The 25575-nt window shown below is 49.3% G+C and overlaps 1 protein-coding gene across 1 annotated transcript in view; it reads left to right on the top strand.

Annotated features, from left to right (window-relative positions):
- Positions 1–240: 240 nt before the first annotated feature.
- Positions 241–25575, top strand: part of L3MBTL2 (L3MBTL histone methyl-lysine binding protein 2) — a gene marked incomplete at both ends in the record, with an annotated part of 29831 nt that continues 4496 nt past the window's right edge. The window contains 11 exon segments of the mRNA XM_080706343.1: positions 241–264; positions 3006–3246; positions 7628–7761; positions 9862–9985; positions 11187–11266; positions 14122–14239; positions 18742–18876; positions 19159–19247; positions 22726–22959; positions 24835–24906; positions 25011–25115. Coding sequence (XP_080562469.1) covers positions 241–264; positions 3006–3246; positions 7628–7761; positions 9862–9985; positions 11187–11266; positions 14122–14239; positions 18742–18876; positions 19159–19247; positions 22726–22959; positions 24835–24906; positions 25011–25115 — 1356 coding nt within the window.

Below are 25575 nucleotides of genomic sequence, written 5' to 3'. Positions count from 1 at the left end.
GTCGCTATGGCAACGCCCACCGCGGCACGTACTCAGAAAGAAACTACAAATCCCACAACCGCCCGCGGTTTCCCACGCCCCCGATTAGGAAAGGCGCGGACGGCCGCGTAAAGACGTATCTCTTACCTACAGCGTGATTGGTCCGAGCCTCAGTGAAGCAGCCAATGAATGCACTCGGGAAGAGCGGCGAGGCCAATATGGCTTCCTGCACCTGGTAACGGTTCAAGAAACTGAGTTCTCATGGAGAAGACCCCTGGTGTGGAGGTGAGAGGGAGAGGGAGAGGACTTAGCGCGACTGGGAGAGGGATCCCCGAGAGCCTCGCTCGATCGACCGGACTTTGTCCGATACCGTGAGGGCCGGCGGAAGGATCGGGAAACTGACGGAGCAGCCCAGAGGCGATCGGGGCTCGTTATTGCGCCGACGCTGCCGGGCCTCGTCGGGCGAGGAGTTCAGCGCGGGACGGCCTCCCTGGCCTGGACGGGGGGAACGGGGCTCGGGCCTGGGAGCGCTTGGACCTCTGCCTCGCGGTCTTTCGTGAGGCCTGCCATCGGGTGGAAGTGACGGGAGATGGACGGACGTTTAGTAGCATTCTGTGCCGAGCCGTTCGCGTGCCGATCTCCCAGTACACGCACAGTCCGGCGTGGTCCGTGTGGCCAGAGCATCCGAGGCCTAGAGCGTGTCAGGGATGGAAAGCGGAGGAGGCGGTCACCAAGTAGCTCAGCCTACAAAATTTATTTGTTATGCTTTTTCTCATTCGACTGCAACAACCTGTAACTCACTCACTCTTGAATCGTGTGGCTTCTGCGTACCTTACGGCCGAGTTCGATGTCCCTTCCAGAATATTGGCATATGTGGTTGCAAATAGAAAGTAGGAGACCTCCAGCGGGGCGCGTGCTTGTAATCCCCGCGCTGGGGAGGCTGAGACAGGAGGATCACACAGGTTCGAAGCCAGCCTGAGCTACTTACTGAGGCTCTCGGCAACTTAGTGGGACCCTGTTTCCAAATAAAATAGAAAATAAGTCTGGAAGTATAGCCCGGAGGTAGAAAAGCCCCTGGGTTCCACCCCCAGGACCACCAAAACAAAACAAAACAAAAAAGTAGGAGAGCTCGAAAATCTGCTCGGATAAAGGAGAACAACAATGTGGAAAACAAGAATGATAGATCACACTTTCCGAGCTGTTACTAACTGCTGAAAATAGAAGTAGGCTTTATATATTGTAGAGGATTCACTACAGTCCTCTAAAGAAGTCTTGTTATTATCTCCAATGTATTGATGAAGAAATTGAGGGCAGCAGGGCTAAAACCTTGCACAAAATCACAGTAAGTGAGAGACAGGACTTAAACCCAAAGAAATCCAATTTGAAAGATAATTTTTTTTATGTGTGTGGTACTGGGGATGAACCAGGGGCATTCTACGTCTGAGGGGCACCCCCAGCCCTATTTTTTATTTTTTATTTTGAAACAAGGTCTCACTAAGTTGCAAAGGGCCTCACTAAGTAGCTGAGGCTGTCTGCTAACCATGAGCCTCCTGTCTCAGCCTCTCAAATGCTGGGATTACAAGCCTGTGCCACTGCGCGGCTGCTGCATGATCCTCTCTTGTGATGCTGAGCAGTGGCAGCAAGCCACAGCCTCCAGCTAGCCACGGCACCAGGGAGACAGCCTAGTACTCTCCAGAGAACTGTATTGCTAAGCTGTGATGGTTTTGTTTTATTTTTGTTTTTGTTTTTGTTTATGTTTTTTGCTTTTTTGGTGGTATGGGGGTGTAACCCAGGGGCTTTCTACCTCCAAGCTATACTCCCAGACCTATTTTATACTTTATTTGGAAACAGGGTCTCATTAAGTTGCTGAGAGCCTCACTAAGTAGCTGAGGCTGACTTCGAACCCGTGCGATCCTCCTGTCGCAGCCTCCCAAGAACAGGGATTACAAGCGTGGGCCGGCTAAACTGTGATGTTTGATAGGTTATGTCTAGTCCATGCGTTTGTATGTGTGTGGTACTGGAGATTGAACCTAGAGGCATTCTACCTTTGAGCTACACGTCCAGCCCAAACAGGGTCTTGCTAGGTTGATGCAAGTCTCATTACTTGCGGAAGCTGTCCTCAAACTGTGATTCTCCTGTGTCAGCCTCCTCAGTACTGGGATTACAGGCATGTGCCACCATGCCCAGCTTATTACATGCATATCTATCTATCTATCTATCTCTCTCCCTCTCTCTCTCTCTCTCTCTCTCTCTCTCTCTCCCTCCCTCCCTCCCTCTCTCTCTTTTTTTTCTTTTTTGGCGGTACTGGGGATGGAATTTAGGAGCATTCTACTGCCGAGCTACACCCCTAGCCCTAATTTTTGGGGGGGGGGTGGTCTGGGGATGGAATCCAGGGACATTCGACCTCTGAGTTATACCCCCTGCCCTACTTTTTATTCTTTATTCTTTCTTTCTTTCTTTCTTTCTTTCTTTATTTATTTATTTATTTTGGGGGGTCTGGGGATGGAACCCAGGGGCATTCAACCTCCGAGCTACATCCCCTGCCCTGTTTTTTATTCTTTATTTTGAAACAGGATCTCACTAAATTGCAGAAGGCCTCACTAAGTAGCTGAGGCTGTCCATGAATCGCGATCCTCCTGTCTCAGCCTCCCGAATGCTGGGATTACAAGGGTGTGCCACCACGCCCGGCCACGCATTTTCAATTTACAGTCTCTTCAACTTCTGATGGATTTGTCAGTATGGAACCTAGTTGAAAGTCAAGAAGCATCTGTATTTTATTTCATCCATATTAAAATATCATTTTTCGTAAATCCACAGAGGAGCCTAGTGAATTCCTAAAACGTATTTTCGGTCTTACGGTGTTCTGTTGAATGTGTAAAGATTCTGCTGTTTGCAGAAGGGGTGATTGGAAGGCTTCCAAAACTGTGAACAAAGAGCAAGGAAGGGGATTCATAACAAGCCTGCAGATTCTCTTCCCAGAAGTAAAGCCAGTCATGATGTCTTCGTCTGTGTCGCCCCTCCACTAGGAGACCCCGTCTTCTGAGCGAATGGAAGAAGAAGAGGAAGACGATGACCTGGAGCTGTTCGGGGGCTATGATAGCTTCCGGAGTTACAACAGCAGTGCGGGCAGTGAGAGCAGCTCCTACCTGGAGGAGTCGAGCGGAGCCGAAAATGAGGAGCGCGAGGCCGGGGAGCTGCCCACCTCCCCGCTGCATCTGCTCAGCCCGGGCACGCCCCGCTCCGTGGACGGCAGCGGTTCTGAGCCAGGTGCCGCCATGGTCCCCTGACGATGGAGAGGAGTCGGGATCAGGAAGGGAGCGGGGGATGGACGCAGACGGCTTGGGCATTTCCATCTAGATATAAAGGGCTGTGATCAGATGTCTGAGGACCTGGCCACAAGGGTCATTTCCTCTGCCGCAGTCGGGCCTCAAAGTGTGATTTCATTCTTTCGTACCAGTGTTTATTCAGCACGTATTAGATGCCAGGCCTGGGGCTGCTTTTCCCTCTGTATGAGCAGGGAGAGGATTTCTAAGTCTGCATGTGAAGAAAATAGGAAATGCAGGGTGGTAGGTACTGTCCAAAGGGGACAAGGGGTAGCTGGCGGGCTTGGGGATATGAGGCTGTGGTGGTGTTTGCCTCACTGTGGGATGCCATGGGTTCGAGCCTTCACACCACACAAGGACAGAAGGAACGAGAGAGAGAGGAAATGCGAGTTGGTGGGTTGGTCAGAAATGAGAGAGTTGCGGGGCGTGGTGGCGCACACTTGTAATCCCAGCACTCGGGAGGCTGAGACCGGAGGATCGCGGTTCGTGGACAGCCTCAGCTACTTAGTGAAGCCCTTTGAACTCAGTGAGACCCGATTTCAAAATAAAAAATAAAAAAATAGCGCTAGGGGTGCGGCTTGATGGTCAAATGCCCCTGGGTTCCATCCCCAGGACCGCAAAAAAAAAAAAAGGTATGTGCACATATCATTTAGCCCTTCCCCAATCCCCCCCACCCACTTCTCTCCCCTCCTGACTATGATTTTATTTATTTTGCTGTGCTGGGGATCAAACCCAGGGCCTCAGGGCTGCTTGGCAAGGGCTTCTGCCATTGAGCTACGTCCCCGGGTCTGTACTAAAGCTCTTCAGAAGAGTTATCCAGTACTCCTTGATTCTTCTTTTCTTTCCATTCATTTGTCTTTTTTTTTTTTTTTTTTTTTTTTGTGGTACTGGGGTTCCTGGAAGCCTTTCTACCTCCGGGCTACACTCCCAGACCTATTTTTATACTTTTTAAAATTTAGAAACAGGGTCGCTTAAGCCAGCGCATGGGGCTGGCTTCGAACCTGCGCGATCCTCCCATCTCCACCTCCCAATCGCGGGGATTACAAGTGCGCGCCACCACGCCCGGCCTTATTCATTTGTCTTCTCTGTCTTTCTCCTCTTTTACCTTTCTCCCTTCTATCTACTTCCAGCCCTTCTCTTGGAATCTTAGAACTTTAGAACTCGAAGGAAACCCTGGAGACCAGTTAATCCTGGGGTTCCCTACCCTTGCTGCAAAGTAGAATGCACTGGGCACTTGTTACATTCCCAGATGCCAGCGTGCTCCTGCCCTGCCCTGTTTTTTTTTTTTTGTTGTTGTTGGTTTTTTTTTTTGGTGGTACTGGGAATGGAACCCAGGGGCCTTCTACCTCCAGGCTATACTCCCAGACCTATTTTATATTTTATTTGGAAACAGGGTCTCTTAAACCAGCTGAGGCTGGCTTCGAACCTGTGCGATCCTCCTGTCTCAGCCTCCCAAGCGCTGAAGCGTGCGCCACCACGCCCGGCAGTCCTGCCCTGTTTTTGTTTCTGTACTGGGGATTGATCTCAGGGGTGCTCTAACTTCGAACTACACCCCAGCCCAACTTTTTTTTTTTCTTTTTTTGGTACTGGATTTGAACCCAGAGGCATTATAGCTCCAAGCTACACTCCCAGCCATATATATACATACATATATATAACTTTTTCTTTTTGCAGTACTAGGGATGGAACCCAGGGACATTCTACCTCTGAGCTATACCCCCAGCCCTATTTTTTAATTTTTTATTTTGAAGCAGGGTCTCACAGAGTAGCAAATGACCTCACTAAGTAGCTGAGACTGCCTGCAAGCTGCAATCCTCCTGTCTCGGCCTCCCAAGTACTGATATTACAAGTGTGCGGCACCACGCCTGCTCCCTCCAGCCCTTTTTATATTTGTTTTGAAAAAGGGTTTGTCTAAGCCGGGGCGTGGTGGCGCACGCTTGTAATCCCCGCGCTTGGGAGGCTGAGACAGGAGGATCGCACAGGTTCGAAGCCAGCCTCAGCTACTTAGTGAGGCTCTCAGCAACTGAGTGAGACCCTGTTTCCAAATAAAGTATAAAATAGGTCTGGGAGTAGAGCCCAGAGGTAGAAAGCCCCTGGGTTCCACCCCCAGTACCACCAAAAAAAAAAAAGGGTTTGGCTGGTTTGATGAATCTTGCTAAATTGCCGAGACTCTCCTCAAAGGTGCAGTCCTCCTGGGATCGCGCAGGTTCGAAGCCAGCCTCGCTGGCTTAAGAGATCCTGCTTCCAAATAAAATATAAAATAGGTCTGGGAGTGTAGCCCGGAGGTAGAAGGGTTCCATCTCCAGTACCAAAAAAAAAAAAAAAAAAAAAAAAAAGCGCAGTCCTCCCGTCTCAGCCTCCCGTGTACTTGGATTATTTTATTGCCGGCGCGTGCAGCCACACCCAGCTTCCGGACCATTTACATATATGTAGTACTAAGGATGGAACCCAGGGGAATTCTACCTCCAAGCTACATCCCCAGTCCTATTTTACTTTTTTATTTTATTTTACTTGTTTATTTATTTATTTTTTCTGGTACTGGGGATGGAACCCAGGGACATTCTACCTTCGGGATACACTCCCAGCCCCCTTTTTTTTTTTTTTTTTTTTTTATTTGGTGATACTGGGAACCCAGAGGCTTTCTACTTTCGGGCTACACTCCCAGACCCAGTTTTTAATATTTTATTTGGAAACAGGGTCTCACTAAGTTGCTGAGAGCCTCACTAAGTAGCTGAGGCTGGCTTCAAACCTGCGCTATCCTCCTGTCTCAGCCTCTCCAGCCCTATTTTTTAATTCTCTATTTTGAAACAAAATCTCGCTGAGTTGCAAAGGGCCTCACAAATAGCTGAGGCTGTCTGCAAACCGCAGTCCTCCTGTCTCAGCCTCCCAAATGCTGGGATTGCAAGTGTGCGCCACCATGCCCGGCTATGCGTTTTTATTTTGTTTTATTTTATGTTACTTTTTTTGTGGTACTATGGATAGAACCCAAGGACATTCCACCTCCAAGCTACACCCCAAGCCCTATATTTTATTCTTTATTTTGAAACAGCATCTCACTGAGTTGCATAGGGCCTCACTAAGTAGCTGAGGCTGTGGTGATCCTCCTGTCTCAGCCTCCCAAGCACTGGGATTACAAGCATGTGCCACCACACCCAGCGATTTTTTATTTTGAAACAAGATATCACTAAGTTGCTGAGGCTAGCCACAAACCTGAATCCTCCTGTCACAGCCTCCCAAATACTGGGATTACAAGGGTGAACCACCATGCCTGGCTTCCATGGTATTTATTTGTTTGTTTGTTTATTTATTTTGCGGGTCTGGGGATGAAACCCAGAGGCATTCGACTTCTGAGCTACACCCCCTGCTCAATTTTTATTCTTTATTTTGAAACAGGGTTTCACTGAGTTGCAAAGGGCCTCACTAAGAAGCTGAGGCTGTCCGCAAACTGCAATCCTCTGGTCTCAGCCTCCTGAATGCTGGGATTCCAAGCGTACGCCACCACGCCCGGCTATTTATTTTTATTTATTTATTTACTTACTTACTTATTTATTCATTTATTTATTTATTTGTGGTACTGGGGATGGAACCCAGGGACTTTTCTACCTCCAGGCTAAACTCCCAGACCTATTTTATATTTTATTTGGAAACAGGGTCTCACTAAGTTGCTGAAAGCCTAAGTAGCTGCGGCTGGCTTCGAACCTGTGCGATCCTGTCTCAGCCTCCCAAGCACTGGGGTTACAAGCGTGCGCCACCATGCGCCCAGCTTAGCCTTTTTATTTTTGAAACGGGATCTCACTGAATTGCAAAGGGCCTAAATAGCTGAGGCTGTCTGTGAACTGTGATCCTCCAGTCTCCACCTCCCGAATGCTGGGATTACAAGTGTGCGCCACCACGCCCGGCGGCTCCTTTTTCCTTACACATTTTTTTCTTCTTATTTTCTTCTCTTGAGAAATTGTCAACCCCCATCTGCTTCCCTATTCTCATGGGTTTCCCTTAACCCTTTGTTGACACGTAGCCAAGGGAGGCCAAGCAGGGTGACTTGGGTGAACCAGATTCAGAGTGCCTTGGTTCACTCTGCAGGCTGAAGCAGAAGACCACTTGAGCCCGAGAGTTTGAGGCAGCCTGGGCAGCACAGGGAGAGCCTGTCTTGAAGAAAACAAGTGTGTGTACATGTACCCCCGCCTCTTTTCATTCCAGTTCTTTCAGCCATAGTGGGTGCCAGGACCTCATAGTTAATGCAGTACCCAAGGTCTTGAAGAGCCCGTCATTTAGTGTGCTTTGAGGTGGCCGTGTTGGGGGAGTCACGTCCTAAGTTTTCTTCTCAGCTGTCTGTGAGATGTGTGGTATCGTGGGCACCAGGGAAGCCTTCTTCTCCAAGACCAAGAGGTTCTGCAGCGTCTCCTGTTCCAGGAGCTACTCCTCCAACTCCAAGAAAGCCAGCATCTTGGCGAGATTACAGGTGAGAGCGGCCGCTCGCACCTTCCCCGGGCCTTGGGTGCCGAGTCAAGGACCTCTAGCCGTAGATGGCGAGGGCCTTGCAAGGGTTTGAGGACTTTTATGCTCATGGATGTCAGAGGTTGTGAGTTTCATGGTATGAGGTATGGTTTCAAACTGTAGAAGACAGGAACCCATTTCTGGAGTTTGTTAAATTAGATTCCAGCTGGGCACGGTGATGCACGCCTATAATCCCAGCATTTGGGAGGCTAAGGCAGGAAGATTGCAGGTTCAAGGGCAGCATCAGCAATATAGCAAGACTTTCATCCATCTAGTGGGACAGTTTTAAAACAAAAAATAAGAGCCGGCCGTGGTGGCGCACGCTTGTAATCCCAGCATTTGGGAGTCTGAGACTGGAGGATCGCGGTTCGCGGACAGCCTCAGGTACTTAGTGAGGCCCTTCGCAACTCAGTGAGACCCTGTTTCAAAATAAAGAATAAAATATTGGGCAAGGGGTGTAGCTCGGAGGTCAAATGCCTCTGGGTTCCATCCCAGACCCGAAAAAAAAAAAAAAATAAGTTGGGCATGGTGGCACATGCCTGTAATCTCAGTAGTTGGGGGCTGAGACAGGAGGATTGCAGTTCGAGACCAGCCTCAGCAAGCTCTCCTTTTTTTTTTTTTTTTTTTTTTTTTTTTTTTTTTTTTGTGGGTCTGGAAATGGAACCCAGTCATTTGACCTCAGCTATACCTCCTCCCCTATTTTTTATTTTGGTGGTACTAGGGGTGGAACCCAGAGGCTTTCTACCTTCGGGCTACACTCCCAGACCTTTTTTTTATATTTTATTTGGAAACAGGGTCTCACTAAGTTGCTGAAAGCCTCACTAAATAGCTGAGGCTGGCTTCGAACCTGTGTGATCCTCCTGTCTCAGCCTCCCAAGCGCGGGGATTACAAGCGTGCGCCACCATGCCCGGCTCCATATTTTATTTTTATTTATTGTGTATGGTGGCACATGCTTGTAATCTTAGTACTTGAGAGGCTAAGACAGGAGGATTGTGTGTTTGCAACTACTTCTTAAGTCCCTCCGCAATTTAGTCAGGCCCTGTTTCCACAAAAAAGAAGGAATGAAGGAAGGGAAAGAAAGAAAGAAAGGAAGAAAGAAAGAAAGGGAGGGAGGAAGAAAGGAAGAAAGTCTCTGGCGCATGTTCGTAATCCTAGTACTTGGGACGCTGAGACAGGAGGATTGCAGGTTCGAGGACAGCTTTAGCAAGTAGTGAGAGTCATCAACGTAGTGAAACCCTTTTTCAATATAATAACAAAATAGGGCTGGGTTGTAGCTCGGAGATAGAATGCCCCCGGGTTCAATCCCCAGTACCAAAAAATAAAAAAAGAAGCTGGGCGTGTTGGCACACATTTGTAATCCCAGTACTTGAGAGGCTGAGACGGGAATCGCAGGTTCACAGCCAGCCTCAGCTGGAACTTAGGGAGACCCTTTTTCAAAATAAAAAAATGAATAAAAATAATGTCTCTGCTTCCCCTGGGAACCTCTCCCTAACTGCTGCAGCCCTCTGTCATCATTTATAAAGAATAAAAATAGGGCTCGGGGTATAGCTCGGGGGTAAGATGCCCTTGGGTTCCATCCTCTGTACCACAGGGGGAAGGAGCAGCAGCAGCGGAGTCACTGCGTCGTGGAGGCCTCGCCGAGTGGCTGAGGCTGACCTGGAGCCTGAGGAAGGAGGCTTCCAAACACTGAGCTTTCCAAATCCTGAGATTACAGGCGCGTGCCACTTGGCGGGCTCAGTCTGGAGAGTTTTTGGCCCTCAGCAGCCCGTTTAGTCCTGTCATGCCCATAATATGGAGATGACAGAGGGCTGCAGCTGTTAGGAGAGGTTCCCAGGGGAAGCGGAGCCGGCAGGACAGTGTCCCTGCTGTTCTGCAGCTCCACCGAGCGCCATCCTTCCCGCACCCGCCCTCCGTGTGGCTGTGTACCACCATTCAGTTCTACAAAAGAAACAGAAGCCCAAACGAGGTCCAGTAACGATCAAGACCAGAATTTCAACTTTAGTCCGAAGCCCGAGCCATGGTCTTAGCCAGCTGGCTGCACATATCTTCTTTTCTTTCTTCCAGGGAAAACCACCCACCAAGAAAGCCAAAGTGCTGCACAAGGCAGCCTGGTCTGCCAAGATTGGAGCCTTCCTCCACTCCCAGGGAACAGGACAGCTAGCCGACGGCACCCCAACTGGACAGGACGGTGAGAGAGCCGGGGCCTGGGGGCGGGGCAGGGTGGCCTCTGAGTCAAAAAGCCTCTGGGAAGGCCCTGACCAGCTCTGGGGGGGCCACCTGGCTTGCAAGGTATTGTGGAAATGACCTCAACTCCTGCCCTTGGCTGCTCAAGAGCCAGGAATTAGCTTCTTTTGTTTCTATGGCTTTGATCCCTGAGGCTTCTTTTTCCCAGGGCCTGCGGAGGAGGTAACCTGTCTTTCCTTATTGGTTTTGTTGTTTTTGTGGGTCTGGGGATGGAACCCAGGGGCATTTGACCTCCGAGCTACACCCCCTGCCCTATTTTTTTATTTTTTATTCTTTATTTTATTTTACTTTTGGTACTGGGGATGGAACCCTTCTACCTCTGGGCTACACTCCCAGACCTATTTTATATTTTTATTTTTGGAAACAGGGTCTCTCTCTCTCTCTTTTTTTTTTTTTTTTTTTTTTTTTTTGGTACTGGGGTTCCTGGAAACCCTTCTACCTCCGGGCTACACTCCCAGACCTATTTTATATTTTTATTTGGAAACAGGGTCGGGTCTCTTAAGCCAGCATGGCTGGCTTCGAACCTGCCTGATCCTCCGACTCGTCTCCCAGGCGCAGGGATTACAAGCGTGCACCACCACGCCCGCATAGTTCTTATTCTTTATTTTGAAACAGGGTCTCACTAAATTGCAGAGGACCTCTTTAAGTGGCTGAGGCTGTCCTCGAACCGCGATCCAGTCTCAGCCTCCCAAATGCTGGAATTACAAGCGTGCACCACCATGCCAGGCTTAATGTAGCAGTTTCTGAGCAAACTAAATGTAGGCCCAAAGCAGCTCTGCTGCAGGTGGTCTGAGTTTTCCTAGGCAATTGGTCTCCACCGCCTGGGGTCTTGGGGGCACCGGAGCAGGTTTGGCTCCTCCTACTATTTAGATTGGGCGTGGCCGCTGATAAATTGTGGGTGGTCTGGGGACTCTAGTCCCAGTCATTTGCATTTTCCTTTGGAAGAAGAAGGGAAAGAGATTCCCCTCCTGGTTGAGTCCTCACTGTCATGGCGACTGGGAGGGCAGGTATGATGGAGCATAAGGAGCTGTAGAGAGGGGCTGCAGGGCGTGGGGAGCGGGCCTGTTCTGGCCAGCCAGGGTGATGGGTGCAGTTCCTAGAGGGTGTTCGCACAGCCCCGCCTGACTCCTCTTTCTGCTCTGCAGCCCTGGTGTTGGGTTTCGACTGGGGGAAGTTCCTGAAAGATCACAGCTACAAGGCTGCACCAGTCAGCTGTTTTAAACACGTGAGTGCATGGCAGGAGGGACAGACAGCAGGGTCGGGCGTGGAGCTCCCGCTCCAGCTCTGGCTCCTGTGGAATTGCCCATTGGTAACGGTGCGGAGGTTTCTCTCTCTCTTTTTTTTTAGTCCTGAGGATTGAACCCAGGGCATTCTGTCTGAGCCCTTTTTTATTTTAAACTGGTTCTGACTAAATTGTTGCTAACATGGGCTTTGAACCTGCAGTCTCCTGTCTCAACCTCCCAAACACAGGGATTATAGGTGTGCACCACCATGCTCATCTGGATGTCCACTTCTCAAAAAATACTCTTGTGGATCACAGGTGTGAGACCAGCCTCAGCAAGTAGTGAGACGCATCAACTTAGGAAGACCCTGATTCAAAATTTAAAAACAGCTGGGTGTAGTGGGATATGCTTGACATCTCAGTACTTAGGAGGCTGAGACAGGAGGATCGCAGGTTCGTGGCCAGTCTCAGCTACTTAGTGAGGCCCTCTGCAACTTAATGAGACCCTGTTTCCAAATAAAGAATAAAAAATAGGGCTGGGGGTGCAGCTTGGAGGTCGAATGCCCCTGGGTTCCATCCCTAGTACTGCAGAAAGAAAGAAAGAAAAAGAAAGAAAGGAAAGAGAGAAAGAAAGAAAGAAAGAAAGAAAGAAAGGAAGAAAGGAAGAAAGGAAGAAAGAAAGAGTGGGCTAGGGGTGTAGCTCAGAAGTAGAATGCCCCTGGGTTCAAATCCCAGTTCTGGGGGAAAAGAAAATCTTTTTGCAAGCCAGGTATGGTGTTTGCTTATAAATCCAGTACTTGGGAGACTGATAGGGGACAATCACAGGTTCAAGTCCATACTCAGCACTTTAGCAAGACCCTGACTCAAAATAAAATACAAAAAAGGGGCTGGGGATGTAGTTCAGTGGTAGAACTCCCAGAGGCTCAATCCTCAGGACCACTAAATAGGTAAACAAACCAACAAACTAGAGGTGGGGTGCAGCTCAGTTGTAAGCATCTTTTCAGGACTTCTAGCATGATTCTCAGCCGGCCTCTCCCTGGGACCCTGCCTTGCTTGTTTACACAGTGACCAGTGACACCTCGTCTAGTTGATGCCCAAGGACCCTTTTTCATGTCTATTTTTTTTCCTCGGTACTGGGGGTTGAACCCAGGGCATTCAACCTCCGAGCTACACCCCCAGCCCTATTTTTTATTCTTTATTTTGAAACAGGCTCTCACTGAGTTGCAGAGAGTCTCACTGAGTTACTGAGGCTGGCTACAAACCCGAGATCCTCCCGTTTCAGCCTCCCAAATACTAGGATTACAAACATGTGCCACCACACCAGGATTTCTTCTCTTTTTTTTCTTTCTTTCATTCCTTCCTTTCTTCCTCTCCTCTGGTGCTGGGGATGGGTGTCCATGCTGGTCATGCCCCTCTACCACCAGGCTTATCTGAGTACCTTTCCAACTTGGAAGCTCTTCTCTCCTTCTCCCCATTTTTTAGTATTTCCTTCCTTTCTCTCTCTCTTTCTTCCTTCCTTTCTTTCTCTTTCTTTTTCTCTTTCTCTCTTTTTTCTTTCTTTCTTCCTTTTTTTCTTGTGGCAGCGGGGATTGACCCAGAGGCATTCTACCTCTAAGGTACACCTCCAGCCCAATTTTATTACTTATTTGGAAACAGGGTCTCACTAGGTTGTTGAGAACCTCACTAAGTAGCCGAGGCTGGCTGCGAACCTGCGATCCTCCTGTCTCAGCCTCCGAAGTCCTGAGATCACGAGCACCCACCTCCATGCCCAGTCCCAAGGGACTTCTTGAGTCTTGAGAAGTCTCGTAACCAGAATCAGCCCCCTGCCTCGCTGCCTCTGAATTCCCGAGTATTAGGGAGCCCTGCACAATGACTGCTGCCCCGGCTGTCCTAACGATCCTCGGGGGCAGCCTCTCTTTGCCCTGCATTTTCTAGTAGTTCCAGGACTTTCATTGTAGGGCAGTTACGTCCTGTGTGAATTTTATACTCAAGATTCTGTAAAAGCCTGACCCCGAGAGCCCGGGCTCCCACCACTATTTCTGTTTGTTTGGGGTTTTGTGTGTGTGGTACTGGGGATTGAACCCAGGGGCATTCTACCTCTGAGCTGCACCACCCAGCTCCATTTTATTTTTTATTTTGAAACCAGGTCTCTCTAAGTTGCTAAGGCTGGCTTTGAACCTGCAATCCTCCTGTCTCAGCCTCCCAAGGACTGGGATTACAAGCATGTACCACTCCTGCCCACCTCTTTGTTTTATGATAAACCCATCTCTGTGCCCCGGGAGATAGATGGGACAGGCTGGAAATGAAAAATGAATTTTCCCCAAGGAGAATTAAGGTACTACTGGCAGCAGAACGAGGATTGGGTGCTGGGTGGCAGACGTAGCTCAGTGCTGTTGGCATGTTCCGAGAGTTGGAGCATGGACACTGGATAAGGTGCGGGCGGCAGTTCTGTGTACACGCGGGGTCAGTTCATGCTGCTCAAGTCAAGTGCCAACTAGAGCTGACTATTTGTAGCCTGGCATGTGACAAGCACCAGAAAGGGTTACTGTTGCGTAGGCTGGCACAGGACAGAGGGCCTGAGCCTCACCAAGGTGCCATGTGCCCAAGAGGAGAGTGACGAGCTGGTCCTTGGACACTAGAACTCAGGCCTGAGGCTCGAGCACCGCCCACTGCGCACCGCCCTGCCTGCCCGCCCCCTGCACCCCTCCTGCCTCTGTTCTTCCAGGATAGGCCTCCTCTTCTCTGCGTCCCAGCTCACACAGTGGCTGATGTGAAAAGTGGAGGTGGCTGCCTAGGCCTGGGGCAGCCGCTCCCCCGTCGCCCAGGCAGCTGACTCCCCTCAAATGCTTCCCACACAGGTCCCGCTCTACGACCAGTGGGAGGACGTCCTAAAGGGGATGAAGGTGGAGGTGCTCAACAGCGACGCCGTGCTCCCCAGCCGTGTGTACTGGATCGCCTCTGTCATCCAGGCAGCAGGTAGGTGGTCCTCTGACCAGGGCAGGGGCGCCTTGTGTCCACAGTGGGCCGTGTCACCGCAGGATTATAGATCAATCCAGTTGGAAGGCTGAGACGGGATCACAGGTTTGAGGCCAGCAATTTAGAGAGATCGTCTTTCAAAGTTAAAAAAAATAAAGGGCCAGGGGTGTAGCTCAGAGATAGAATGTGCCTGGGTTCAATCCCCAGTAGCAAAATAAATAAACAAAACCCCATTCACACCCGGCATGGTGGCGCACGCTTGTAATCCCTGCACTTGGGAGGCGGAGACAGGCAGGAGGATCACGCAGGTTCGAAGCCAGCTGCACTGGCTTAAGAGACCCTGTTTCCAAAAAATAAAAAAGTATAAAATAGGTCTGGGAGTGTAGCCCAAAAGTAGAAGGGCTTCCAGGAACCCCAGTACCACCAAAAAAAAAAAAAAAAAAACCCAACAAGAAAATAAACAAACAAAAAAACATTCACTAAAGTTTCAGTCTCCTTTCTTGGGACCACAGAACTGGGCAAATTTGCAAACTGTAGGATTGTGTATATGTGCATGTATTGTGCATGTATATGTGCATGTATTGTGCATGTATATGTGCGTGTGTGTGTTACTAGGGCTTAAACCCAGGGGCAGCCTACCTCCAAGCCACACCCCCAACCCTGTTTTTTTGTTGTTTTTTTAATAGAATCTCACTAGGTTAATGAGAGTCTCACTACTTTTTTTTTTTTTTTTTTTTTTGCGGGTCTGGGGATGGAACTCAGGGGCATTTGACCTCCGAGCTACGTCCCCTGCCCTATTTTTTATTCTTTATTTTGAAACCGGGTTTCACTGAGTTGCGGAGGGCCTCACTAAGTAGCTGAGGCTGTCCGCGAACCGCGATCCTCCAGTCTCAGCCTCCCGAATGCTGGGATTACAAGCGTGCGCCACCACGCCCGGCGAGAGTCTCACTACTTGCTGAGGCTGCCCTAAAGCCTGAAATCCTCCTGATCCTCTGAATTACATTCTATTCCTATTTTTTTATTTTGGTAATAGTAGGAATTGAACCTTGAGGCATTCTACCTCTGAGCTACATACCCCCAGCCCTTTTTTTTTTTACAGCACTGGGGATGGAACCCAGGGGCATTCTTCCTTCAAGCTATACCTTCAGCCCTATTTTTTATCCTTTATTTTGAAACAGGGTCTCACTGAGTTGCAAAGGACTTCACCAAGTAGCTGAGGCTGTCCATGAACTGAGATCCTCCTGTCTCAGTCTCCTAAATGCTGAGATTACAAGTGTGCGTCACCATGTCTGGTCCTTTTGGTTTTTGTGGGTCTGGGGATAGAACCCAGGGGCATTCGACCTCAGAGGTATACCCCCTGCCCTATTTTTTATTCTTTATATTGAAACAGGACCTCACTAAGTTGCAGAGGCCTCGCTAAGTAGCTCACGATCCTCCTGTGTCAGCCTCCCGAATGCTGGGATTACAAGCGTGCGCCACCACGCCCAGCCCTATTTTTTATTTTAATTTTGAAACAGGGTCTCCCTAGGTTGATGAGAGTCTTACTACTTGCTGAAGCTGTCCTCAAACCTGCCATCTTCCTATATCAGCCTCCCAAGCATTAGGATTACAGCCGTGTACCACCATGCCTGGCCTCTTTTTAATCTTGAAACAGGCTCTCACTAATTTGATGAGCGGCCCCTAAATTCCTTAGGCTGGTCTTGAACCTGCAGTCTTCCTATCTTAGCTTCCCAAGTACTGGGATTACAGGCACACACGCTGTGCTGGGCAAAAGTGCAGTTTTGTTTTGATTTCTTGGTACTGGGGACTGAACCAGGGGCCTTCTACTTCCACATACTGGGATTTGGGGATTACTAGGGCTTCCTATGAAGCCTGTTAATTTTGGTTTGGTTTGGTTTGGTTGGGTTGGGTTTTTTTTGCGGATCTGGGGATGGAATCCAGGGGCATTCTATCTCTGAGCTACACCCCCTGCCTTTTTTTTTACTCTTTTAGTTTTTGAAACAGGGTCTCACTTGAGTTGTGGAGGGCCTAAGTAGCTGAGGCTGTCTGAACCGCCATTCTCCTGTCTCAGCCTCCCGAATGCTGGGATTGAATGCTGGGATTACAGGCGTGAGCCACCACACCCGGCTTGGAAGCCTGGTTTGTTTCTATGTTTTAGTTTGTTTTGCTTTGGGTACTGGGGATTTATCCCAGCGGCATTTTTCCCTCTAAGCAATACCTCAGCCCCCCTGCTTTTTTTTTTTTTTTTTTTTTTCAATACTGGAGATGGAACCCAGGGCCATTTTACCTCCAAGCTACAACTCCCAGCCCTATTTTTTGTTCTTTTATTTTGAAACAGGGTTTCACTGAGTTGCAAAGGGCCTATGTAGCTGAGGCTGTCTGTGAACCATGATCTTCCTGTCTCAACCTACCTTAGTCCTTTTTATGTGGAGTTTTTATTTTTTTGGCAGGATTGGAGAGTGAACCCAGGGGCATTCTGCCTCTGAGCTTCATCCCCAGCCCTATTTTTTTCTCTTTATTAAATTTTTTATTGTGCTACTTATGCCAAAGAGTGAAACTGTTTACTAAATTTTTATTTTTATATTTTTGTGGTACTGGGGGATGGAAGCTGGAACCCAAGGATATTCTACCTCTGAGCAACACCCTAACCCTACTTTTTTTTTTTTTTTTTTTTTTTTTTTTTTAGTGGTACTGGGGTTCCTGGAAACCCTTCTACCCTTCTACCTTCGGGCTACACTCCCAGACCTATTTCATATTTTTTATTTGGAAACAGGGTCTCTTAAGCCAGAAAGGCTGGCTTCGAACCTGCGCAATCCTTCTGTCTCTGCCTCCCAAGCTCAGGGATTACAAGTGTGCGCCACCACGCCCGGCCTAACACAACGTTTTATTATTTATCTACTTATTTATTTTTTGCGGTTCTGGGGATGGAACCTAGGTGCATTTGACATCTGAGCTACACCCCCTGCCCTATTTTTTATTCTTTATTTTGAAACAGGGTCTCACTAAGTTGTGGAGGGCCTCGCTAAGTAACTGAGGCTGTCCACGAACTGTGATCTTCTGGTCTCAGACTCCCAAATGCTGGGATTACAAGCGTGCACCACCATGCCCAGCATTTATTTATTTATTTATTCATTTATTTATTTATTTATTTATTTATTTATTTATTTATTTTGCAGTATTGAGGATGGAACCCAGGGACATTCTATCTCCGAGCTACACCCTCAGCCCTATTTTTTATTCTTTATTTTGAAACAGGGTTTCACTGAGTTGCAAAGGGCCTCACTAAGTAGATGAGGCTGGCCATGGTCTGGGATCCTCCTGTCTTAGCCTCCCAAATTCTGGGATTACAAGTGTGCACCACCACGCTTGGCTACTAAATTGTTTTGATCTTCAGGCCAGGCGTGGTGGCACACGTTTATAATCCCAGCGCTTGGGAGGCTGAGACAGGAGGATGACACGGGTTCGAAGTCAGCCTCAGCTACTTAGTGAGGCTCTTAGCAACTTAGTGAGACCCTGTTTCCAAATAAAAAATATAAAATAGGTCTGAGAGTGTAGCCCAGAGGTAGAAAAGCTCCTGGGTTCCACCCCCAGTTCCTGGAAGCCCTTCTACCTCCGGGCTACACTCCCAGACCAATTTTTTACATTTTTATTTGGAAACAGGGTCTCCTAAGCCAGCGCGCGTGGCTGGCTTCAAGCCTGCGCGATCCTCCTGTCTCTGCCTCCCAAGCGCGGGGATTACAAGCGTGCGCCACCACGCCCGGCCGATAAATTTTTCTTTTTAACGGTACTGAGGATGGAACCCAGGGGCATTCTACCTCTGAGCTACACTCCCAGCTCTATTTTTTATCTTTATTTTGAAACAGGGTCTCTCTGAGTTGCAAAGGGCCTCACTAAGTGGCTGAGGCTGTTCCCGAATCCAGATCCTCCTGTCTTTGCCTCAAATAAATTGTTTTGATCTTCAAAATCATCAGTTTAAAGCTGGGAATGGTGGTATTATAAATGTGCGCCACCACGCTCAACCTTTATTTTTTATTTTGAAACAGGGTCTCACTAAGTTGTGGAGACCCTTAATAGCTGAGACTGGCCGCAAACCTGTGATCCTCCTGTCTCAGCCGCCCAAATGCATAGCCAAGTATGTGCCACCACGCCTGGCTATGTTTATTTTGAAACTGGGTCTCACTCAGTTGCTGAGGGTCTAAGTTGCTAAGGCTCACCGGAAACGTGATCCTACATCCTCAGCCTCTTAAATACAGGGATTACAGGTGTGAGCTACCATACCCAGCACAAACCTACAGCTTAGGTGTACTCCAAGGATGGTCAGAGTGTAGAAAATTAATCTCACCACCAAGCCACAGTGCTTTCCGAGGAGTGGCCTGGCTTTGTTTTCATGTGGATGGTAAGGACTCCACTGCCTTCCTGGGACAGGAATAGTCCTTGCTTGGGCTAGAGAAGAGCCCTGAGAACTGTCCTGTCCGCCCTCACGGTGCCGTCCTTCCTTCCAGGGTACCGCGTATTGCTCCGGTATGAAGGCTTCGAGAACGATGCCAGCCATGACTTCTGGTGCAACCTGGGCACCGTGGACGTCCACCCCATTGGCTGGTGCGCCATCAATAGCAAGATCCTAGTGCCCCCCCAGAGTGAGTCGATGAGAACGTCCCAACCCCATCACAGTTCCCATAGTGCCCCTGGTGGAGGGGCTGACTGGCTTAGAACAGAGCCCACCTGCCCACCTGCCCCTCCCTCCCTCGCTCCCCGGCCGGCCGGATCCTGGGCAGAGCCGGGTTACAGAGCCTGGTTTTGTACGAGGAAGTCATTGCTAGCCTGAAGTGTAAAAACAAGTCATTCAGCCTCCTCTGCTGCTCTCTGGGCTGCTGAGGCCTGGTCAGTCTGTGACCAGGGTTCTGCTGGGGTCTCTGCAGCCATCCACGCCAAGTTCACCGACTGGAAGGGCTACCTCATGAAGCGGCTGGTGGGCTCCAGGACACTGCCCGTGGACTTCCACATCAAGGTCTGGTCTCCCTCTCTCCCAGCCTAGTGAGGGGCTCTCTGCCTTCAAGCTACACACTCAGCCTTTTTTTTTTTTTTTTTTTTTTTTGCGGGTCTGGGGGTGGAACCCAGGGGCATTCGGCCTCCGAGACATACCCCCTGCCCTATTTTGTGTTCGTTATTTTGAAACAGTCTCACTAAGTTATGGAGGGCCTCACTAGCTGAGGCTGTCAGCGAACTGCAATGCTCCAGTCTCAATCTCCCGAATGCTGGGATTACAAGCGTGCGCCACCACCCTCGTCTGCCTCTTTTTAATTTAAACAGATTTTATTAATTTAATCCTTTAAACAGAATCTAAGTTGCTAAAGCTGGCCTTGAACACCTACAGTGCTATTGTAGCCTCCTAAGTACTGGGATTACAGGCATTTGCCACCAGGCCTGGAGAGAGAGAGAGAGAGAGAGAGAGAGAGAGAGAGAGAGAGAGAGAGAGAGAGTGTGTGTGTGTGTGTGTGTGTGTGTGTGTGTGTGTGTTACAGTACACCATTCAGGAGTGTTCCCTCAGTGGATTTTGTCATGTGCTTATTGTATATGAAGGCCCATGGAAATACCAAGAATATAGACCCTGCCATCCAGGAATCCCTGGTCTGGCAAAGAAAACTGAAAGTCATGCACACAAGGAATTATAAAACAGCCTCCATTCTCAACTAGGGCTGTGCCTCATAGCCATCTGTGTGGCATCTTCACTTAATTTAATATAATTTGCTGGGCGTGGTGACGCACGTTTGTAATCCCAGTACTTGGGAGGCTGCGGATTGCAGGTTAGTGGCCAGCCTCAACTACTTAGTGAGGCTTTTTGCAACTTAGTGAGATCCTGTTTCAAAATTAAGAATAAGGCCAGGCGTGGTGGCACACACTTGTGATCCCAGCATTCAGAGAATCACGGTTTGCGGACAACCTCAGCTACTTAGGCCCTTCACAACTTAGTGAGACCCTGTTTCAAAATAAAGAATAAAAAATAGGGTTGGAGGTGTGGCTCAAATGTAGAACGCCCCTGGGCTCAATCCCCAGTACTGCCCCCACAAAAAAATTAATTTGCTTAATTTTCTGGATGTTGGGGATCGAACCCAGGAGCATCCTACCTCTGAGCTACACCCCCAGCCCTATTTTATCTTTTATTTTGAAACAGTCTAAGTTACCACACACTGGCCTTGAAACTGTGATCCTCCTGATTCAGCCTCCAAAGTCCTAGGCTTAGAGGCCTGCCGCCACCGCACTCGGCTTTATAATGTTGAGCACTAACTCTGTGCCTAGTTCTTTGCTCTGGTAGAGGTGAGCATCACCTGAGCTTCTGCCCTTATGGAACTCGGCTTCCTCTGTGCTGTCCTGCATGGATAAGGGCAGCGCAGTGTTGCTGGGTTGTGGCCTTGCTTCATGGCTGTAGAGGAAGGGAATGTACCGGGAAAGGCCAGTTAGGCAACAGCCTAGAGGGCCCAGTCCAGGCTGCTGTGCTCTCTGACCCCTGAAGGACCTATGAGCTGCTACCATCTGGGACGTAGTCCCTGTCAGTCTGTATTCTAGGCCCTGAGCTCAGGGATGGAAAGATGTGTCTGGTTTAGGGTCCTGGGTCAGCTTTTCTGTTTGGCTGCTTTGTGACCTCTGAGGCGCCCCCTCCTGGCATGTTTGGAAATAGCACCACTCAGCCTTGGTGACCATGCCTAGACTGAGGCCCCAATCCCTGAGCCAGCCTACACTGAGCTGGAGAAGCCCGTGCAATATCTGTTCCCTACCCTAGGCACCACAGCACCAAAGCCACCGTGAACAAAAAGTCTTCTTGTTCATGCACCACCACGGTAGCTCTGCAGGGCAGCTCATGGGCGTCTTGGTCACTGTCCTTTGTTGGGTCACAGGGCATGGGTTGCTAATGAGGTGCTCTGAAAGCATCTCAGAGCCACAGTCCTTTGGAATCATGGCTGGACCTGGAAGCTGAGCGTGGTGACACATGCCTGTATTCCCAGTACAGGAGGAATGCAGTTTCATGGCCAGCCTCAGCTACTTAGTGAAAGAAAGGGAGAGAGAGCCGGGCGTGGTGGCGCACGCTTGTAATCCCAGCATTTGGGAGGTTGAGCCTGGAGGATCGCGATTCATGGACAGCCTCAGTTACTTAGTGAGGCCCTGTGCAACTTAGTGAGACCCTTTTTCAAAAATAAAGAATAAGGCTGGGCGTGGTGGCGCACGCTTGTAATCCCTGCACTTGGGAGGCAGAGACAGGAGGATTGTGCAGGTTCGAAGCCAGCCGCGCTGGCTTAAGAGACCCTGTTTCCAAATAAAAAGTATAAAAATAGGTATGGGAGTGTAGCCCGGAGGTAGAAGGGCTTCCAGAAACCACAGAGAGAAAGAAAGAAAGAAAGAAAGAAAGAAAGAAAGAAAGAAAGAAAGAAAGAAAGAAAGAAAGAAAGAAAGAAAGAAAGAAAGAGCGAGCCAGGCGTGGTGGCGCACGCTTGTAATCCCCATGCTTGGGAGGCAAAGACAGGAGGATTGCGAAGGTTCGAAGCCAGCCTCATTAGCTTAAGAGACCCTGTTTCCAAATAAAAATATAAAAAATAGGTGTCTGGGAGTGTAGCCCGGAGGTAGAAGGGTTTCCAGGAACCAGAAAGAAAGAAAGAAAGAAAGAAAGAAAGAAAGAAAGAAAGAAAGAAAGAAAGAGTGCTGGACTCCTCCCATCCCCAACTTTCCAGCTCTAGGTCTGGGGGACTCAGGATTTACATGTATTAGGAACTGGGGTCTCTATTGGGAATCTAGTTTGTAATTGTAGAGTTTGGTTTTGTTTTGGTGCTAGGGATTGAACGTATGACCTGGACTCAATCAATGCGCTGCATCCCCAGCCTCGTAACTGGAATTTGTAAAGTCTAAATACAGATCTGGCATTTCTGCTGAAAACTTAATGTCCAAGTCCAAATTGAGATGTATTCAAATCGAGACTCAAACACCAAGTGTCAGGTTCCATGGCACTTACTTGCCTGGAGTCCCAGCAACTTGTGAGGCTACGGCAGTAAAATTGAAAGTTTGAGCATCTTAGTGAGATCCGGTCTCAAAATTAGAAGGGCTGGGGAGGAGCTGAGTACACAGTGTCACTGGGTTCAATCCCCAGTACTGCAGACGAACACCACTAGGTTTTGAAGCAATACTAAAAAGTGTAAGTATGATTGCTAAAGTATTGTTTACCTATTGAAATAATATTTTAAGTATGGATTAATAAAACAAGATTAATTAAAAAAAAGAAAGAAGAGAGGGAGAGAAAGAGAGAAAGAAAGAGAAGAAAAGGGGAAAGAAAGAATAAAAAATAGGGATGGGGTGTAGCTCAGAGGTAGAATGCCTCTGGGTTCTATCCCCAGTACCGCACACAAAAAAAAAAAAGAAGAAGAAGAAAGGAGAGAGATGGACTGGGAAGGCTGGCGGAAGGAGCCCTGTGACCAGCACGGCTGTGTGCCCTGTCGTTGCAGATGGTGGAGAGCATGAAGTACCCCTTTCGGCAGGGCATGCGCCTGGAGGTTGTAGACAAGTCCCAGGTGTCACGGACCCGCATGGCCGTGGTGGACACAGTCATTGGGGGTCGCCTGCGGCTCCTTTATGAGGATGGTGACAGCGATGATGACTTCTGGTGCCACATGTGGAGCCCCCTCATCCACCCAGTGGGTTGGTCACGACGCGTTGGCCATGGCATCAAGATGGCAGGTTAGTAGAGCCCCCGGCCAGCCTGACCTCAGGCTCTGCTTCCCTAGGGAGTCGCCGGGAGCACCTTCCTGGCCCCTCTCAAAAGTGCAGAGAGGAAGTCACCGTCTCTGCCCTGCAGGGGATGGTGCCGAGGCCCAGAGAGGCAGAGTGATGAGAGCTCAGTTCATAAGTGATCAACTAGGCGGGCATGGTGGTGCATGATTGTAATCCAGCATTTGGGATGCTGAGACAGGAGGATCGTAGTTTGCGGCCAGCCTTAGCTAAGGCCTTTGCAACTCAGTGAGACCTTATTTAAAAATAAAGAATAAAAAAATAGGGCTAGGAGTGTCACTTGGAGGTAGAATGCCCCTGGGTTCCATCTCCAGTCCTGCAAAACAAACAAACAAACAAAAAAAAAGCGATAAAATCAAGACTTGAACCCAAACTGGTCATGATGGTGCATGCCTGTAATCCTAATACATGGGAGGCTGAGGCAGGAAGGATCATGAGTTCAGGGTTAGCTTCAACAATGTAGTGGGACCCTCAGCAATATAGTGAGATCTTCTATAAAAATTAAAAATAGAGCCAGGCATGATGGTGCACACTTGTAATCTCAGTACTTGCGAGGCTGAAACAGGAGAATCACAGATTCAATCCACCTCAACAACTGAGGCTCTCAGCAACCTAGTGAGGCCCTGTTTCTAGATAAGAAATAAAATCAGGCTGGGGGTATAGCTTGGAGGTAGAATACCTCTGTGTTCAATCCCCAGTACCAAAAAATAATAAATAAAAGATATCCAGGCATGGTGGTGCAGACCTGTAATCCTAGTACTTTGTTGGGTTTTTTTTTTTTAGTGGTACTGGAGGTGGAACCCAGAGGCCTTCTACCTCCAGGCTATACTCCTAGACCTATTTTATATTTTACTTGGAAACAGGGTCTCACTAAGTTGCTGAGAGCCTCACTAAGTAGCTGAGGCTGGCTGCAAACCTGTGCGATCCTCCTGTTTCAGCATCCCGAGCACAGGATTACAAGCATGCGCCACCACGCCCAGCTATAATCCTAGTACTTGAGAGACTGAGACAAGAGAATCACTGGCAGCTGGGCTCATAATTTTAGACTCTCAACAACCTAGTGAGACCTTGTTTAAAATAAAAAATAAGCTGGGTGTTGTGGTGCACACTTGTAATCCCAGCATTTGGGAGGCTGAGACAAGGGTTATCACAGTTCAAGGCCAGCCTCAGCTACTCAGGCCTTTTGCAACTCAGTGAGACCCTGTTTCAAAATAAATAATTAAAAAAAAAAAAGGGCAGGGAGTGTAGCTCAGAGGCAGAATGAATGCCCCTGGGTTCCATCCCCAGATCTGCAAAATAAAGAAGGAAGGAAGGAAGGGAGGGAAAGGAAGGAAGGGGAAGGGAAAGGAAGGAAGGGGAAGGGAAAGGAAGGAAGGAAGGAGAGGGCTAGGGGTGTAGCTCAGAGGTAGAATGCCCCTGGGTTCCATCCCCAGATCTGCAAAATAAAGAAGGAAGGAAGGAAGGGAGGGAAAGGAAGGAAGGAGGGAAGGCAGGAAGGAAGGGAGGGAAAGGAAGGAAGGAAGGAGGGGGCTAGGGGTGTAGCTCAGAGGTAGAATGCCCCTGGGTTCCATTCTCAGTACCTCAAAAAAATAAAAATAGTGCTGGGGTGTAGCACAGCCCTCAGTACCAAAAAGAAGACAGCTTTGAACCCAGATCTCCTATGTGCTCTGGGATAGAGTGTTCTGCCTTCCAGTCTGGCAGGGCTGCCGCCATATTGCCGCAAGCAAAGGCAGAGCAGCCCCTGGTTTCTGGGGAGACATGCAGTCGGTCCCTTACCTGCCTTCAGCTCCCTCCTCTTTCTCCTTTGCATCTGCTAAGAAGAGAGGCGTGGCGACATGGCCCATCACCCCACCTTCCGGAAGATCTACTGCGATGCTGTCCCTTACCTGTTCAAGAAGGTAAGGCTCAGCCCTGCACTTCCCCGGGGCCTGGCTTCTCCCTGGAATGTCCCTTTCCTCCCTGTTTCCTTCCCGTGACTCCCCAGCCACCTCATTCCTTTAAGGTCCGAGCTGTGTACACAGAAGGCGGCTGGTTCGAGGAGGGGATGAAGCTGGAGGCCATTGACCCCCTGAACCTGGGCAACATCTGCGTGGCGACCATCTGCAAGGTGAGCCTGGCTGCCCTGCGCCCCCTGCGTGGCTCTGAGGGCCTGATGGCACATGCCTGGTGTGTAAGTAGGGGCTTTCCTGCTGCCTCATGCCAGGGCCAATGCCCAGGTGTGTGTGGAACCTGAGCTGGCCCTGGCTCAGGCCCTGCCCAGGCACCTCACCAGACCTAGGCTGATTGCCAGTGCCTTTTCATGCTGGCCCAGCCAGACTCCCCTCTCCTGGCACACTGCGGGGGGACACTGCTCACATTCTGTCCAGTGTGTTCCATGCTGGGGGGCTCACACTGAGAACACAGTGACAGACTTGGTCCCCGCATGCACACAGCTGCTGTGCAGTGGGGAAAACACTGTCTCACAGCACTGTGTCTTGGAAGCTGGGCACTCTGCAGGAGTGGGTGGGGTACCCAGGGGAGGTGGGCTTTCCATCCCAGGGACGCACCTGCCGGGTGCCTGGAGGGGC

This window comes from Muscardinus avellanarius, assembly GCF_963383645.1.
Source record: "Muscardinus avellanarius genome assembly, chromosome: 11".
NCBI lineage: Eukaryota > Metazoa > Chordata > Mammalia > Rodentia > Gliridae > Muscardinus > Muscardinus avellanarius.
This window is presented reverse-complemented; position numbering and strand designations above follow the sequence as displayed.